Consider the following 16,771-nt stretch of genomic DNA (forward strand, 5'->3'; position numbering starts at 1 on the left):
TAATTGCCATTAATACTAAACAAGCTTGTTAAAATAATGAACTTTTCTTCACTTTAAATACTTAGTAGCATGTAATACCAGAAACAGTTTTTTTGGAAGCAAGTTGGCAGGGGAGACTGGTTGCCGAATAAGTTTGTTATAAAATTGCCTTTTATTATTATTATTATCAATTCAGTTTTGTTTAATAATGACTTTCTGCAATTTGCCATTTAAATACCTTAATTTAAACAATGGTTTGTAAAACCTTTATAATTATTTATACCTTTAAGACACATTTTACCTTCACAGAACACATTCTCTTACTTAAAGTTACTACAATACCTTCTAAGAACCTGGGCAGAATGCAAACGTATTTTGGCTTTGACACCCTAAGGAGGGAACTTTACTGCATTTATTCTGATTCTGCTTTTCACTCCTTTCACTCCCCCCCCCCTTCCAGGCAGTAGGGTACACAACAAACAGGAATGTGGCTTATGAATAGAAGGGTGGACTCACTGGAAAGGGGCAAGCCGCTCCCCCCTTTCCAGCTTTCAGCCAAAATGGGCAGACAGAACCTACTCAAATTTGGCAACTCTCCTGGGGACCCAGCCACCCTGACTGGGACATCCCCAACAAACTTGGGTGCGTGGCGCAGACACAGATGGCCTCCAAGCCCCGGCAAAGGGCCAGACCAGAGACAAGACAGCAGAGCATGCACAAACATCTAGACTCCGCAAACATCCAGACTCCTCAGCTTTTGCCCCAGAATCATTTCACCCCCTTGCCAATGGCAAGGGAGGGCTCCAGCTCAGCTGTAATTCTACTTTACATAAGGACACAACTCCAACACTAGCATTGAACTGACACAGACAGAAGCACAAAGGTCACTAATCTGACCCACAAGTTTATATATTTATTTTCACCATGGCTGCCCCCACAGCCATCACAAACCTCAGAACACTTAACATTTGGTATAAAGCGAATTCATTCACAAATTAGCACCATAACAAAAGATTTCAGCTAGACTTTTCCACTGTTTAAACTTTACACCCAGACCAAGCTCCACCAGAAAAGCCGATCCATTTTCCTGTAACCAAGTTTTGTTTTCCTTAATCTAGACCAATTTCCAGGACATTAGGACTTGAACCTATAAATAGCCCTTCCTATTAAAATCGAGACTCCACTCCTTTAGTGGATATAAGACCAGTACCAGATTCTAACATGCAGTTAGACAAACCCAAAACACCAGGGCTTTTCCCCGGTTTTTCTCCTTTTCCCAAGCCTAAAGAGAACGGCTTCCCCCCAGCCTTCTGGGGCTACTAGGGTTCTCTCGGGAGGTGATCAGCCTCCCCTTCCTAGCAATTAAAGCTAGGGCCTTCCAGACTGTGCTCACCCGGGGAGTCTTACCTTCTTCCAAGTTCAGAGTTCTTTTTCGTTCCCAGAATCTTTCTCTTCAGACCTTCCATTGCCCTCGATTTTTGTTGGGAAGATTCTGGTGGAGCCCACATATTTTCTGGATTAAATTTAATCCAGGGGCGCCCAGATTTGGGGTTCACCCGAGTCCTCCCGGCTTCCTCGGGGATTTGGAAGGGGCAGCAAAATGCTACCATCTCTGGCCTTCATTTGTTGTCCCGGCGGAGTCGCCAAAAATGTTGTAGAATTTGAGAGAAGTTCAATTATTTGAGTATAGAGAGGCCAGGACTCAGGAATGATTTTGAGAAGGAAAAATGGTTTATTGACAGCCGGCGGCGGACTCGGGAGCTTTCAGTTTGAATCCCGAGCCCTGAACAAGATTTTCAAACGTCTTTTATACAGAGAGGAAAGGCCAAATGGTCCCTTTGTTTCAGTTCTCAATAGGCTTCAATTAGCATATATCTTCTACATCTTAGGTAAGCTTTTAGCATGGACTCCAGATATTCTAGATAAGCTTTTAGCATATTTACTTTTTGCATTTCCCCTAAATACTTAAAGTTTATAGCCCTTGCATTGTTAAATGTTTCCTGGGACTGGAGCCTGTTGCCATTTTCCCCAAGGGCAGGACTGCAGCCTCTTACCGTTCCACACTCACAAGTCAAGCAGCTTAGTTATCTCTGAAGAGACAAAGAGCCTTCCACCCATAGCCCACATCACTCTTAGTATAATGTGTTGGTTTTTTTGGTCTGATATTACCATTTTGTAGTATTAACCTACATTTGTTCAGCTTCAAAGACAAACAGTCTTAAGACTCTCTTAAAAGAGTTGAGTCTTAATACTTTTCTTGGGTTGGCCACATTGGATTGTCTCTTTCCCTTCCAAATCCCATCAAAATAATAGTAAAGGATTAAAATTTGATTAAGGGTAACCAGAATAAGAAGGACACAAAGGTTCACAAAAGATTTTCACAAATTTTTGGAAGATTGAAAGTAGATGGAGAAGTGTAATTTACCAGATGACTGAAGGAAATTACATCCTAAACTTCAGAGGGGGAAACCATTCATAATTGGCTGAACTCCCCGGCAGGCTCCTGAGAAGCTCAGTGAGGAGCTTCCTTATACTTTCCTGGCTGCTTTCTAAAATTGCAACCCATTCCCTGACATTCCTTTCCATATACCATTTCTTGCTCTATTTTCTCCTCAGCATTTATCCTTACCTGTCATACCATACACGTTACTTCCTTTTCCTTTTTTTTTTCTTTTTTGTGACATATTCACTGCATTTGATGAGTACGTTTTGGAACACTGCTACATAGCATGGATTATAGTTTACATTGTAGTTTAAACTCTCTCCCAGTCCATTCAGTAGGTTATGGCAGGATATATAATATCTTGCATCTGTCCCTGCAATATCATTCACGACAACTCCAAGTCCTGAAAATGCCCCATATCACACCTCTTCTTCCCTCTCCCTGCCCTCAGCAACTCCCATGGCCACTGTCTCCCTATCAATGATACAGTTTCTTCCATTGCAAGAGTCACAATAATTCTATAGTAGAATACCAGCAAGTCCACTCTAATCTATATTATATTCCTCCATCCTGAGGACCTGGGATGGCAATGTCCACTCCACCTCTAAATCAAGAGGGGCATGGCTGATGGATGGATTCTCCTGCTTGCAGTTGTAGACTCTCAGTTCCCTGGTGTGATGGTTGACCATTCTCACCTCCCTGTTAGCTGACCTGGGTAAGTCCAACAAACCAGAGAGTAGGTGTTGCAAGTCTTCTGAGGCTCAGGGCCCAGCTGGCACATGGACAGTCCAGAGATTCAAGTCTCCTGAGCATATACCAACCCCAGTGCCAACCACAAGTTCAGTAAAAGTGACAGAAGAGGCATGTGTACAGAGGTCACATCCGAGTCCAACTTCATCACACTTAGGAGCACAAATTACAAAGTAGGGCCCACTGACAAGGCACTGGACTCCAGAGCCATCTTTCATGACCAGAGGACCTGGGTATCTCTGTAGCCCTCAGGAGTACCAGTACCTGGGGTTGTATCTACTTTGGCTGTTGCTGAGTTCCTGCTGAGATGTGCATAAGGGCGACCCCTCTGATGATCTCCCGATTCATTTTGAGGTCTCTTAGCCATATAAACTCATTTGTCTTTACCATTTCCCCCTTTTATTCAAGGTCTTTTTCTAGTTGTATCACAGCTGGTGCTTGGTAGTAATCCCTTGGGGCCAGGGAGGCTCATCCCTGGGAGTTAAGTCCCACACTGGGGGGCGGGGGAGAGTAGTGCATTTACATATTTACATGCTGAATTTGGCTTAGAGAGTGACCACATTTGAGCAACATGGAGGCTCTCAGGAGGTAACTCTTAGGCAACCTGCAGCTCTAGGCCTAGTTGAAATTTCAAGCACATAGTCTCATAAGCATAGTCACCAGTATCAAGGGACCATTTATCTATTTTATTATATGTTCCTTCCAACTAGAATGTAAACTCTAGGAAGCTGGGGATTTTTGTGTTTTGTTCATGCTGTTTCCCAGTGCCTGGCACATAGTAGGTACTTCATGGTATTTATGGAATGAATACTACAAAAGGTGACAGTGAGGTATGGGATTGAAAAAGGGAGGTATTAGTTAAAATCAGAGATAGAGCTTCTAGGTCCAGGGTTCTGTTACATGCAGTTAGATGACCTCTCTCAACAGCCCCTAGCCACATGCAAGTTCCCTGAAATTGGAGGATAAACTGAATAGTCCCAGAGAAAAGATCATCTCATATTGACATTTGGGAGTCCCTCAGTGTAGCAGTTTGATATTATTGATGAATTCCAAAAAGAAATATTGGATTATGTTTGTAAACTGATCTTTTCCTCAGGGCATATTAGATTATATTGGATTCATAGGTTTACTTGATAAAATAATCATGTAAACCTCTAGTGCCAGTAGGGCATTGAGTCCCCACCCTTTGGTGGGTAGAGACTCACAGATAAAAGGCATGGAAAAGGACAGAATTGAGAGCTTTTAATATTGGAGTTTTGATGTTGGATTTTGATGCTAAAACTGTAGCCCCAGGGAGAGAAACAGAACTGTTTGCCTGATAGTCTACAGCTGAACCTTGAGGCGAAAACAGAAGAGCTGAGCCCAGTGGAACCCAGGAAGACTGAATCCTCGCAGCCATCGGCAGTCATCTTGCTCCAACACATGAAAATAAACTTTGGTGAGGGAAGTAACTCATGCTTGATGGCCTGGTAACTGTAAGCTCCTACCCCAAATAAATACCCTTTATAAAAACCAACCAATTTCTGGTATTTCATATCAGCTCCCCTTTGGCTGACTAACACACCCAGTGACAAGGCAGAAGACTCCCCAGACCTGCAACCTCCCCAGGATCCAGCAACTAATGGGTTAATGTCTGGCACAGCAGGGCTCTCTGGATCTTCCTCTAGCCCTAAGTGCCAGAATCTATTCTGATTCATTAGTCCTTTTTTCAAAAAATTAATTAATTAATTTCTCTCCCCTTAACCCCTCCGCCCCCCAGTTGTCTGCTCTCTGTGTCCATTTGCTGTGTGTTCTTTTGTAACCACTTCTATCCTTATCAGCAGCACCAGGAATCTGTGTTTCTTTTATTTTTGTTGTGTAGTCTTGTGTCAGCCCTCGGTGTGTGCAGTGCCATTCTTGGGCAGGCTGCACTTTCTTTCGCACTGGGCGGCTCTCCTCATGGGGCACACTCCTTGCACGTGGGGCTCCCCTACGTGGGGGACACCCCTGTGTGGCACGGTACTTCTTGCGTGCATCAGCACTGTGCATGGGCCAGCTCCACACGGGTCAAGGAGGCCCTGGGTTTGAACCAGGGACCTCCCATATGGTAGACTGATGCCCTATCCATTGGGCCAAGTCCGCTTCCCTAATTAGTTTTTTAATCCACATTTTTATTGATTATTTTGATTCTCATCCTTGGCCATAGGTAATAGATACATAGAAACAAGCATAATGGGGAAAAAAGGTAATTAATAATTTCAGGAAAAGCAAAAAATTGGGAAAGTAAACCACTTGTCTTAGGCGTAAACAATATTTACATAGTCATAAAAATGCAAACATTGGGAAGTAGAAGTGGCTCAACTGATAGAGCCCCTGCCTCCCATATGGAGGGTCCAGGGTTCAATCCCCAGGGCCTCCTGACCCATGTAGTAAGCCGGCCCAGGTGCAATACTACCACAGGCAAGGAGTGCTGTGCCACACAGGGGTGTCCCCAGGTAGGGGTGCCCCAGGTGCAAGGAGAGCTGCCCTGCTTGAAAAAAGCACAGCTTGTCCAGGAGTGACGCCACACTAATGCAGCAAATGATGCAACAACAACAACAACAAGAGATGCCGTGCCATTGGATAATGCAAGCAGATGCAGCAGAACACACAGTGAATGGACACAGAGAGCAGACAATGGGGGGAAGGGGAGAGAAATAAATAAATAATAAATCTTTTTAAAAAATGCAAACATTAATGAGTGATTTAATTTTAAAAATTCCCATACTATATTGGGAGGGAAGGAGAGAAAGTGTGAAGAGTGGTGTTATAAGAAAATTAAATCCTCAATCAAAACAGGAAGTTAATGAATACTGTTTAATACAGTTAAGTCAAGAAACAGCTGTACAAATACATTACATAGTAAAAAATAAGATATTTATATTGCTAAGAGTTGAAAGTGGTTGTCCATGGGAAAGAGATCTGGACTGTGAAACAGGGCTCAGCTATTCTTTCAAGTTTTTTTGATGTTTTTAACAGAGTGTAGGCATTACTTTGATTTTAAAAAAATAATAAAAAAGCAGGGGTAATGAAAAAAAATGGGGAAGGTATTCTGAAATGGCACAGGCAAACTGTAACTCTACGCTGCTATACAAATACAAGAGTTTGTTTAATTTAAAATTTATATATACCATGAGCTCCTAAATAAAGGTTGTATGAAATGCTAACTATATATCTAGAAACAAACTCAGGGTACATGCTTCACAACTTAATGTAGTGCAAATGTCTAATAATCAAGAAGGATAAAAAGCTCTGGAGACATACCTACAATTCACTTTTAGATGTCTATGTTAGAGAAACACTACATATGTGTTCAGAATCTGGGCAACAATAGTCATTACCTCACTGTTTGAAAAACAAACTTGGAGACAACGTAAATGTCCATCACTTCGGAAATGGATAACTAAGTGGGGTGCAGGAGTTGGATACAAAACCCAGGAATGAAAGGGAATGAATGAGATCTACATGCATCATGGATAGCTCTTAGAAACAATACTGAGTGAAAAAAGCAAGTTACTGAGTGATAGTAACAGCGATACAATTTATTTATTTATTTTTGGTAACTAAAAAGAGAACTAAAGATTTCCTGTGGATACACATATGCGTATATGTATAAAAGAAACTGCAGTGGTACACACCAAATGAATAATAGTGGCTACTTCTGAAAGAAGACCAAGTTTAGGGGTGCAAGTCAAAGGAAAAGGTTGTATTCTCTCATCTATTTTTCTTCTTTCTTTTTTGAGACAATGTTCATAACACTGCCTGGGTTATAAGAGCAGTTTGCATTATTAACACCTAACAAGGTGGCTTTCCATCATTATTTGATGGTGTCCTTTTAAGTTTCAGCTCTTACATACTCTTCAGTTAAAAACTATGCTTTCAGACAAATATTAAATTGCAACTTTCGTGGAAAAGAAAAAAGACTAAAGAAATCCATGAAAACAATGTCAATGATACACAAGGTTATCATTACTACAAACCAGCAAATTACTGGTATCCTGTGAGAACCGACCATAAGCTAACTAGCTGAGGCGAGGACCTTGGACTTCTAGCTATTCGCGAGGACAAAAACAACGCGAGGGAAAAAATCCTCTTAGCCGAATTCGGGGTATAAAGGTAAAGCTGAAATTTCGGACCCCAAATGGGCTAATCTCGAGGTAGGAGTCACGCCAAAAAATTAAAATTGTATAAAATTTTATTCTGGGTGATAGTAATATAGTCAACTGTTATTTCTTTTTCCAAATTTCCACTTAAAAAGAGGGACCAGTGTGGGGTGTCAAGAGTCTAGGTTTTTTGTTTGTTTGTTTTGTTTTTAGGAGGTACTCGGGATTGAACCGGGGACTTCCTACAAGCGAAGTGGGACTCAATTACTGAGCTACACCCGCTCCCAAGAGTTTAAGTTTTCAATTTTATCACCAACTAGGTGTCTCAAGTCAAGTCAGGTCCTCATATGTGAAACTGGGATATACGACACATACTTTGCAATCTTCAAAATATACGCCGGCTTTAAAGTCCACGATACTGTGATTCCACTCTGGGAGCTTCGCCAAGGGAAGTGTTTTGGCTGCTTCGGCTCACCGTCTGCTCAGGCCTCGGGAAGCAACACTGTGCTCCGCCCCCCGCGCTCAGGACGGCGCGAAAACCCAATTGACAAGAACTCTCTGGGAAGCTCTCAGGACCGATCTCCTTTCGGCTGGCTTTCCCGGCTGGTCCGGACCCCAGTAGTCCCGAACGCTCAGCCTGGAGCGCCCGCATTGGCGGCACCCCGTGCTTACCGGCCGTGCCCTAGGGATCTCGCCGCCCGCGCTTTCTCACCGCCTCTTCCCGCGTTCGACTCGGCTGAGCTCGGCCGGGCCTCCGTGCCGGTGGGCGCGGGTGAATCAGAGACGGACTTCGCGGCCCAGCTCCGCGCTCCTCCCGGAGCCCGCAGCCTCCATGGCCTCCAGGCAGGCCCGTCCGGTCCGCGAGAGGTCCTAGGAGCCAGGATTCCGGGGAGCAGGGAGCATGGTAGGGGTCCTTGCCATGGCGGCGGCGGCGGCTCCCCCTCCGGTGAAGGACTACGTAATTGAGGTGCGGTGGAGCGTCTGTCGAGTTCCTTTCTCCGGCTCCTAGGGGTGGGTGGGTGGAAGGTGATCCCGACCTCGCATCTCTGAGGGGAAGGGAAGGACGTGGTGAGACCCCAAAGTGTGGAAAAATTGCCGGACTGTTTCGTTGTAGAGTTCTCCTGACAAACATTGGGATTGTGAGATGTTTAGGGAGTCACGGTAAATCAGGATTTAGGATGGTACGGTCAACTACCAGATCATGAAATGTTGATGGAACATAATGTTTTGGACTTGCGACTTGTCAAGGAGGGTCCCAGGGTCAGTTGCCGGTTTCATGATATGGAATCATAGAACTTTTAGCGTTAACAAGGATCTTTAAAGTTCAGCTAGCCTATCCTACCTGTTCTAGGAGTGCCACTTATATGTTACTACTGGAATTAAATAAGGTATTTAATAAGAAGTGTTTCTCCTGGAGCCAGATCTTAATATACTGCAATGAAAAGTCCAGTGTAGCGTGCAGGTAGAAGTCCGGAGTGGCATACTGATGTTTTCATGTGTTTATCAAGTTTCAGTGAAATGCACTAAGCATTCTTTATAAAGAGCTTCTGATGCAATGAAGTAGTGGACTAGAGTCTTAAGGTTGACAGTTGCTATATTTTTTACCTCTTTTCATCTCCCTCTAGCATTCTAACTGAAGTATGTATCCTGGTGTCCTTGACATGAGCCAAGATGTATATCCCTTATTCGTGACCCCTTCTTTTTTGAGTCCAGTGACTTCTGTATACTTGATAATAGTTGTCATGCTCATACCAATTTGCTAAATCAAGGCAGTTCTCAGCTTGTCTCAAGTGTGAAGAAGCACTTTTGGTACTTGAATTACACAGTTCTTGATTTGTTTCTGGTCAGTTTTATTAACCTTTTGGTTATGGTTTCTACTTTTAGTGGCCTGCTTAGAAAGCCTATTTCAACACTTAATCTTTAATATGGTAAGGGTAAAGACTTTATAAACATTGCTTAATACTGCTTAGTATCAACCCTGTGATGAAGTCCCTAGACAGGAGAAGAAAATAAAAAGGTTAATTTCGTACTATGTTAAAACTGGTGGATCTTGGGAAGCAGATTTGGCTCAACTGATAGACCGTTCGCCTACCACATGGGAGGTCCAGGGTTCAATCCCTGGGCTTCCTGACCCGTATGGTGAGCTGGCCCACATGCAGTGCTGATGCGTGCAACGAGTGCCATGCCACACCACACCACACGGGTGTTTCCCGCATAGGGGAGCCTCATGCACAAGGAGTGTGCCCCATAAGGAGAGCCGCCCTGCGGGGAAAAAGCACAGCCTGCCCAGGAGTGGCGCTGCACACATGGAGAGCTGACACAGTAAGATGATGCAACAAAAAGAGACAAAGATTCCCAGTGTCCCTGACAAGAATGCAAGCAGACACAGAAGAACACACAGCAAATGGGCACAGAGAGCAGACAATGGGGGGGGGAATAAAATAAAATATAAATCTTTTTAAAAAAATGGTGGATATCGGGGGGAGTACACTGAAGTTCTCTATATGGGTTTTTTATTACTTTTGCAACTGTCCTATAAGTTTGAAATTATTTAAAAATAAAAAAATTTTAAGAAAAAAAAGTATTTTAGAAAAAGAAGTTAATTTACTTAAGGTCACAACTAGTAGATGTTGGAGTCAACACTTGAATGTAGATGTGACGCCAAAGCCTATAGTATAATACCTCTAATACCATCTCAGAATTATATCAGTGTTCATCAGCATTTTCCTCTAGTACATTTATGATGTCATTGTAACATGTACAATTTTACTCTATCTGAATTTATTTTGCTTTATATTAGAAACTTGTCTCAATACTATTTATTTACTTCTTTTCCCATTAACTTGAATGCTACATTATTACATACTTAATCTTAAATACATGCTTATGCATCTGTTTCTGGGTTTTCTAACCCACTCCATTAAACCTGCTTGCCTATTCCTGTATCAGACTATACTTTTAATCTTTTTTTTTTTTTAAAGATTTATTTTTCCTTACCTCCATGTTGTTTGCACTTGCTGTGTCTGTTCGTCTTTGTTGTTTCTTTAGGAGGACCTCTGATGTGGGAGGGAGGCACCTAATTCCCTGCTTTATTGTGGCTTGAGCCACCTCCATTCCCTGCTTTATTGTGTCTCTTGTTTGTTTTTCTTCTTGTGTCTCTTGATGCATCAGCTTGCTGTACCTTCCTGTCATGCCAGTTCGCTGTCTTTTTTGGGAGGTACCAGGAACTGAACCAGGGACCTCCCATTTGGTAGGTGGAGCTCAATTGTTGAACCACATCCGCTTCCCTACTTTTAATCTTGATAGCTTTATAAGGCAATTTAATTTTCCAGAAGTATAATTCCCCTATCATTATTCCCCTATCCATTACTTACCTCCTTAAAAATTTCTTTGTTAGTCTGACAAGTTTATTTTAACAAGGAGAGAAGAGAAAATTAAAGAAATACCAGTGGTGCTTTTTTAACCAATACGATGATGTTTGTTTCTCTTATATAAATTGCTAATTTATGACCAACAGAAAGGTAGTCATGCCTAGTATTATAGTCACCTTGATACTGTGAGTGTAATCACTAATCTAGAAAATAGTAACTTTTAATAGCAAATTAAAATACTAGATTTGTGGTAAGTGTTCTGGTGATCTTTCAATATATTTTCTCTTTAATTAGTAAATTTCGGCATTCTAGGCTTCTTCATTGTATTATTGTTTATATATACATATATAGTTAGGATAATGCGTTTCTCCTTAACTAAAAAAGTAAAAAAGAAATGGAACTAACATTTGTAATGTCCCTACCATATATCAGACTTGACATATTTTACCTAATGTGTTCAAGTTCTGTAAAATGGGTGTGCTGTTCACAGTTCATAGAGTAAACAGAGGCCAAGAGAGATTAATAAATATACTCATAAGTATGGTGCCTTGGGATTTTTTTTAGTGTGAACATTACATATAATGAAAAATACACAATTATAAATATAAATGTGCAACTCGTTGTGATACTGAGATTTGAATATGTTTAACTTCACATACTATGTTCTTGCCAATATATCAGGTTTGTAACCTAATTCTTTATCCAATTACTTAAAATATTAGGTTGATGTTTAAATTTATATTTTGGTAGAGTGGATGTAGTTCAGTTGTTGAATGCCTACTTTGTACATACAAGGTCCTGGGTTCCATCCCTGGTACCTCCAAAAAAAAATTATACTTTGTATTATTTTGCTTGAAATAAGTATTTTTTTTTCTTTTATATCACTAGCCATGTAAAAAACGAAGGAAAGATGACGACAGACCTTCCTGCAAGACAATTACCAAATATTTGTCACCAATAGGGAAGACTGGAGATAGGGTTTTCTCTCCACCAAAATCTAATAATATTATGGATTATTTTAAAAAAACTTCGCCAATAAATGAGAAGACCAAATCAACAAGACGGTGTAAGACAAAGTCATTGTTGCCTGCTGGAAGTGGCAAAGATTGTAAAACACCTTTGGAAATGTTCTCAAATAAAGAATTTAAGAAGAGAGGAAAGAGAGTTAATTTATCTCATCAACTCAATAATGTTAAACCCGAAAATGAATCTCCAGTTGAAATTAACAGTAATGATAGCAAAGAAGACCCTAGTTTAAATAATGATTTTGTGGAAAGCAGTACTTCTCTTTTGCTCTACCAGAAACATGTAGAGGTACTTGCGGAAAGTTTTGAAGATATCAAAAGCCAGTCAAGCACTATGACCTCCAAAAAAATTTCAGAAAAAGTAAATCCTAAACAAGGCACCACAAAAAATAATTGCAAAAAAATGAGAAAAAGGAAATATAGGGATGAAATAGATTTATCTGAAAGTTTTGTTTTGGCAAAGGAACCAGAGCACCTTAAAAAAGATGGTAAAGATAATAAACAAATAACATCTTCCCTAACTAATGAATTCGAGAGTATGGCAAATGATGCAAATCCTGGAGATAATGTAACTAAAACAGCTCAGCTAAATGATAGTACAATAACTGTCTCATATGAGGAATTTTTAAAAAGTCACAAGGAAAACACAGTGGAACATATACCAGACTCTACAATGTCAATTTGTGTTCCATCTGAAATTGTTGAAGAAATAGTAAAAAATGGTTGTATAAGTGATACAGAAACCTGTGAAAGTTCCCATCAGGTACTCTTTAAGACAGTTACTGTTCTTGCACAAGTTCATCCTATACCCCCTAAAAAGACAGTGAAAATACCTCCAATTTTCTTGAAACAAAAGCAAATTGAAATGGAAAGTAGTCTATCTGATCCTGAGAGTGAACAGACAATTCAGAAAAGAAAATCTAATGTTGTTATACAGGAGGAAGAATTAGAATTGGCAGTGCTGGAAGCTGGAAATTCTGAAGCTTTAAAACCAAAATGCACTCTAGAAGAAAGACAACAATTTATGAAAGCATTTAGACAGCCAGCATCTGATGCATCTAAAAATGGGGCTAAAAAATCTTGTGATAAGCAGAAAGACCTTAATGAAAAATCTTTAAGTGAGGAAGGAAAAGACAATAATTCTAAAAAAGTCATGGAAAATTCTGATATCCAAATGGGTTTAAATAATGGCAATTCACAGCCGCACCCTGATAAAGGAAGTTTTCCTAAGGAGAAAAGTAAAAAGCTAAAGAAAAAGGGTAAGAAAACATTAGCTACTGAGGCTAGTCCAGTTGAAAATAGAGAGGGAAAAACTCAAAAGAAAGAAACAACCTTTTCCCTAAAAGCTAAGCAAAATCAAAATAGGGTTAGAATGAGTTTAAGACAAAAGAAAACAGAAGTTTTCAACAACAGCACATTATTTAAGAGTGAAAGTCTTGTTTGTAGAGGTATAGCAAGTGATAACCCTTTAAAGGTTTCCTCTCTATGTAACTATAGTAAATCATCAAGAAAAACCAGCACACCAGTTAAGGATGTCAAAGTAATTCATTATAAAGCTGAACCTGAAGACAGCTTGGTAAAGGTTTCCACACCCAAATCAACCAGAAGATCTGTAAGGAAAAGCAGCACACCTACTGCAGTGATCATTAGAGATTCTGATACTGAAGACACATGGGATACTCCAGTAAAGGCTTTTACTCCAAAAGCAGCCATTTTATCAGGAAAGCATAGCTTATATACAGCAGAATTAATAACATTATCCTCTGATTCAGAGAGCCCTATTAGGTAAAGTTTTGTTTTTGTTTGTATTATTCTACATTTAATAGCTGGGCAGGAAAATACTTGGAGCATCAGAGCATATTATTTTTTTCTAAAACATAACTTATTTAGTAAGAAAAAGAGAACGGCGTTTCAAAAATGCTTGTTTTCCACGTTTAAGCATAATTTCAAAAGAGTTCTAGGTATGTTTTAGTTGAATTTTAAACCTTTGGTTCACTGTTGCTAATCTCTTGAGAAATATCCTTCAAATGTGAATTCTGTGTAATTAATGAGCATGAGATTAAGAATAAATTATGAGGGAGTGGATGTGGCTCAAGTAGTTGAGCACCTGCTTCCCACATGGGGGATCCTGGATTCAGTTCCTGGTGTCTCCTAAAAACAAACAACAAGGAAACAAATGAAAAAACCAACTCGGGAGCTGATATAGCTCAGTGGTTGAGCACTGGCTTCCCACATACAAGGTCCCGGGTTCATTCCCTGGCCCCAGTACCATTTAAAAAAAAAAAAAAAAGTGTAGCACTTTAATTTCTTAGGTTACTTGAGACATCACACTCTGAATGCTGTACTTGCATTCTGGTTCTGGCTAATAGATGAGTGATCATAGGAGCTAACTTTCTTCAAAGATTATTTTTAAATGAATAATTTTATATTTTCCAAGTTTTTAAAAAATGATTATATTAATAGCCAATATTTATTTGTTTATTAAAATTTTTTAAAAAACTTTGTTTTGTACATTTAATAATTGAAAATATAAACAATTAAAAACTAAAAAGTAAAACACAGTTGAAGAGAAACATACATTTCTCAATTAAATGTGTACTGGATACCTATAAGTTTTTTTTGAATTATACAATATGTTACACAATATATTTGGTTCATAGCAATGCAGTTGTACAGTAGTTGTCCTTTTGTGTCTTATTTTCCAAGAGTTTAACACTGAGTTTGGCTTCTTTTGAACCAGTAGTTTGAAACTGATGGAAGGTTTTATTCCTTTTCTGCTTTTGAATAGTCCTAAATTTGGAGCCCTACTTGATTCTTTTCTCTAATTTAATTGAGATTCTGACACAATATTATTTTTTCAGGATGAAATTCACCAGAATCAATACTCCCAAAAAATCTAAGAAAAAATCTAAGAAAAGACCTGAGAAATCTGAAGTACCTGATGGAGATTTTACTTCTCAGTCTAGAAAGGTAATTGAAATATTAGAGATTCCTTTAAGTAGTATCTTATTACCTTAAAAAAACAGAACAGCTACTATTAGAAATAATAAGCTGGAAAGTGGATGTGGCTCAACAGATAGAGCATCCCCCTACCATATAGGAGATCCAAGGGTTCAATACCCAGGGCCTCCTGGCTCATGTGGTGACCTGGCCCATACACAGTGGTGCTGTGTGCAAAGAGCGTCGTCCCCTGCAGGGATGCCCCCATGTAAGGGTGCCCCCTGCACAAGGAGTGGCCCCTGCACAAGGAGAGCCACCCCACGCAAAACCACAGCCTGCTCAGGAGTGGTGCCACACACACACAGAGCTGACGCAGCAAGATGACGCAAGAAAAAGAAACACAGATCCCTAGTGCCACCTGATGAGAATACAAGTGGACACAAGAACACACAGCGAACGGACACAGAAAGCAGACAATGGGGGCCGTGGGAAGAGAAATAAATAAAATAAATCTTAAAAAAAAAAAAAGAAATCATTAGCCAAAATAAGATTTACAAATTTCATAGTTTGGTTATGTTAACCACAATCCTAAATTATTTTCACTATTATTCCATTTCTCTAGTTAATTAAGATATCAAGATATATTATTGTGAAATGGAAAGCAGTTGATAAGGACATTGTATAGTTTACTTAGAAAAAGCTTTCTTTTTTTTTATAGATTTATTTATTTCTCTTCCCTTCTCCCCATTATCTGTTCTCTGTGACCATTCACTGTGTGTTTTTCTGTGTCCACTTGCATTATCCAGCAGCCCTGGGAAACTGCGTCTCTTTTTTTGTTGTTGTTGCGTCATCTTGCTATGTCAGCTCTCTGTGTGCGTGTGGTGTTTTTTTCATGCAGGGTAGCTGTCCTTTCGGGGTGCACTCCTTGTGCGCGATAGCGCTGTGTATGGACCAGCTTACCACACGGGTCAGGAGGTCCTGGGGATCGAACCCTGGACCCTCCATTTGGTAGGCGGACACTCTTATCAGTTGAGCCACATCTGCCTCCCAGAAAAAGCTTTCTTAGTGAGAGTTACATTCTAGTCATTTTTTTCCCTAAGACTATCTATAGGTCATGATTAGATTTTTGGTTTTATTTCTATAGATTAGAGGATCAAAAGCAGGATTTCTCAACCTGAGCACTGTTAACATTTTGGGCTGGATAATTCTTTGTTATACTGAGCTGTCCTTTGTATTATAGGATGTTTAGCGGCATCCTTGGCCTCTACCCATGATATACCAGTAGTACCCACACTTCCCCAGTTAGGACAACCAAAAGTGTCTCTAGACATTGTTAGATATCCCCTGGAGGGTAAAATCAACCCTTGTTGAAAATCTGCTGTTAAGGTAGAGGTGGGATATATAAAAAAACTTATTTGCTTTTACAAAATAAGCTGCTTGTCCCCACTATGAGAGAATCAGATTCTATCTAGGATATGTAGGCACACATGTGTTTTTTTAAAGCTACCAAGGTAATTCCAAGATAATCCTTGGATGAAAACCACTGCTACAGAGGTTATTTTTTCATTTTTATTTAACAGCTATCTTTTTTTTTTTTTACATGTTGCAGGCACTGTTCTTAGTACATAAATCATTAATCTCATAATGTAGATATTATTTATAGTTTATAGATCTTGTTTTATAGATGAAGAAACTGCGGTCCACGGGTTGAGGAAGCATGCAGATTATGTGTGACTATGGCAAGTGACTTTCCCAGAGTTACACCATTATTAGTTGTTAGAAAGATGTTTCTTAGCCTATTGGAAAACACTCTGGAATCCAGAGAGTCATACTGCAGCTAAAGGTTAAAGTCTCTGAGATGAACTATATCCCATATGTTTTATATTCCCTAATTTAATTCCAGAGGATAACTTTGACTTTAATTTCAGGAATACTGTGCTTTGGTTTGCTGCATGTACTGCTTAGAATTGTGATTCAGTAATAGTTTTCCAGCAAGATAAATTTCAAATGTATCCAAATTTGGTCTCTTATCCAAATTTACTTAGATCATTCATTTTATCTTGTACTATTAATCTATGAATCTCTTACCATAGGATTCTTGGTGTTATTTGAAGCCTTATGCAGGCTTATTTACTAGCTCTA

At 39.8% G+C, this 16,771-nt stretch overlaps 1 protein-coding gene across 1 annotated transcript in view; it reads left to right on the top strand.

Moving 5' to 3' along the window:
• Positions 1-8,116: 8,116 nt before the first annotated feature.
• The window catches only part of ATAD5 (ATPase family AAA domain containing 5), a 58,284-nt gene continuing 49,629 nt past the window's right edge, over positions 8,117-16,771 (top strand). The window contains exons 1-3 of the mRNA XM_004454880.5: positions 8,117-8,260; positions 11,553-13,474; positions 14,551-14,659. Coding sequence (XP_004454937.1) covers positions 8,195-8,260; positions 11,553-13,474; positions 14,551-14,659 — 2,097 coding nt within the window. The 5' untranslated portion in view covers positions 8,117-8,194. The remainder of the gene's footprint in view (positions 8,261-11,552; positions 13,475-14,550; positions 14,660-16,771) is intronic.

This window comes from Dasypus novemcinctus, chromosome 21 (genome assembly GCF_030445035.2).
Source record: "Dasypus novemcinctus isolate mDasNov1 chromosome 21, mDasNov1.1.hap2, whole genome shotgun sequence".
Lineage (NCBI taxonomy): Eukaryota > Metazoa > Chordata > Mammalia > Cingulata > Dasypodidae > Dasypus > Dasypus novemcinctus.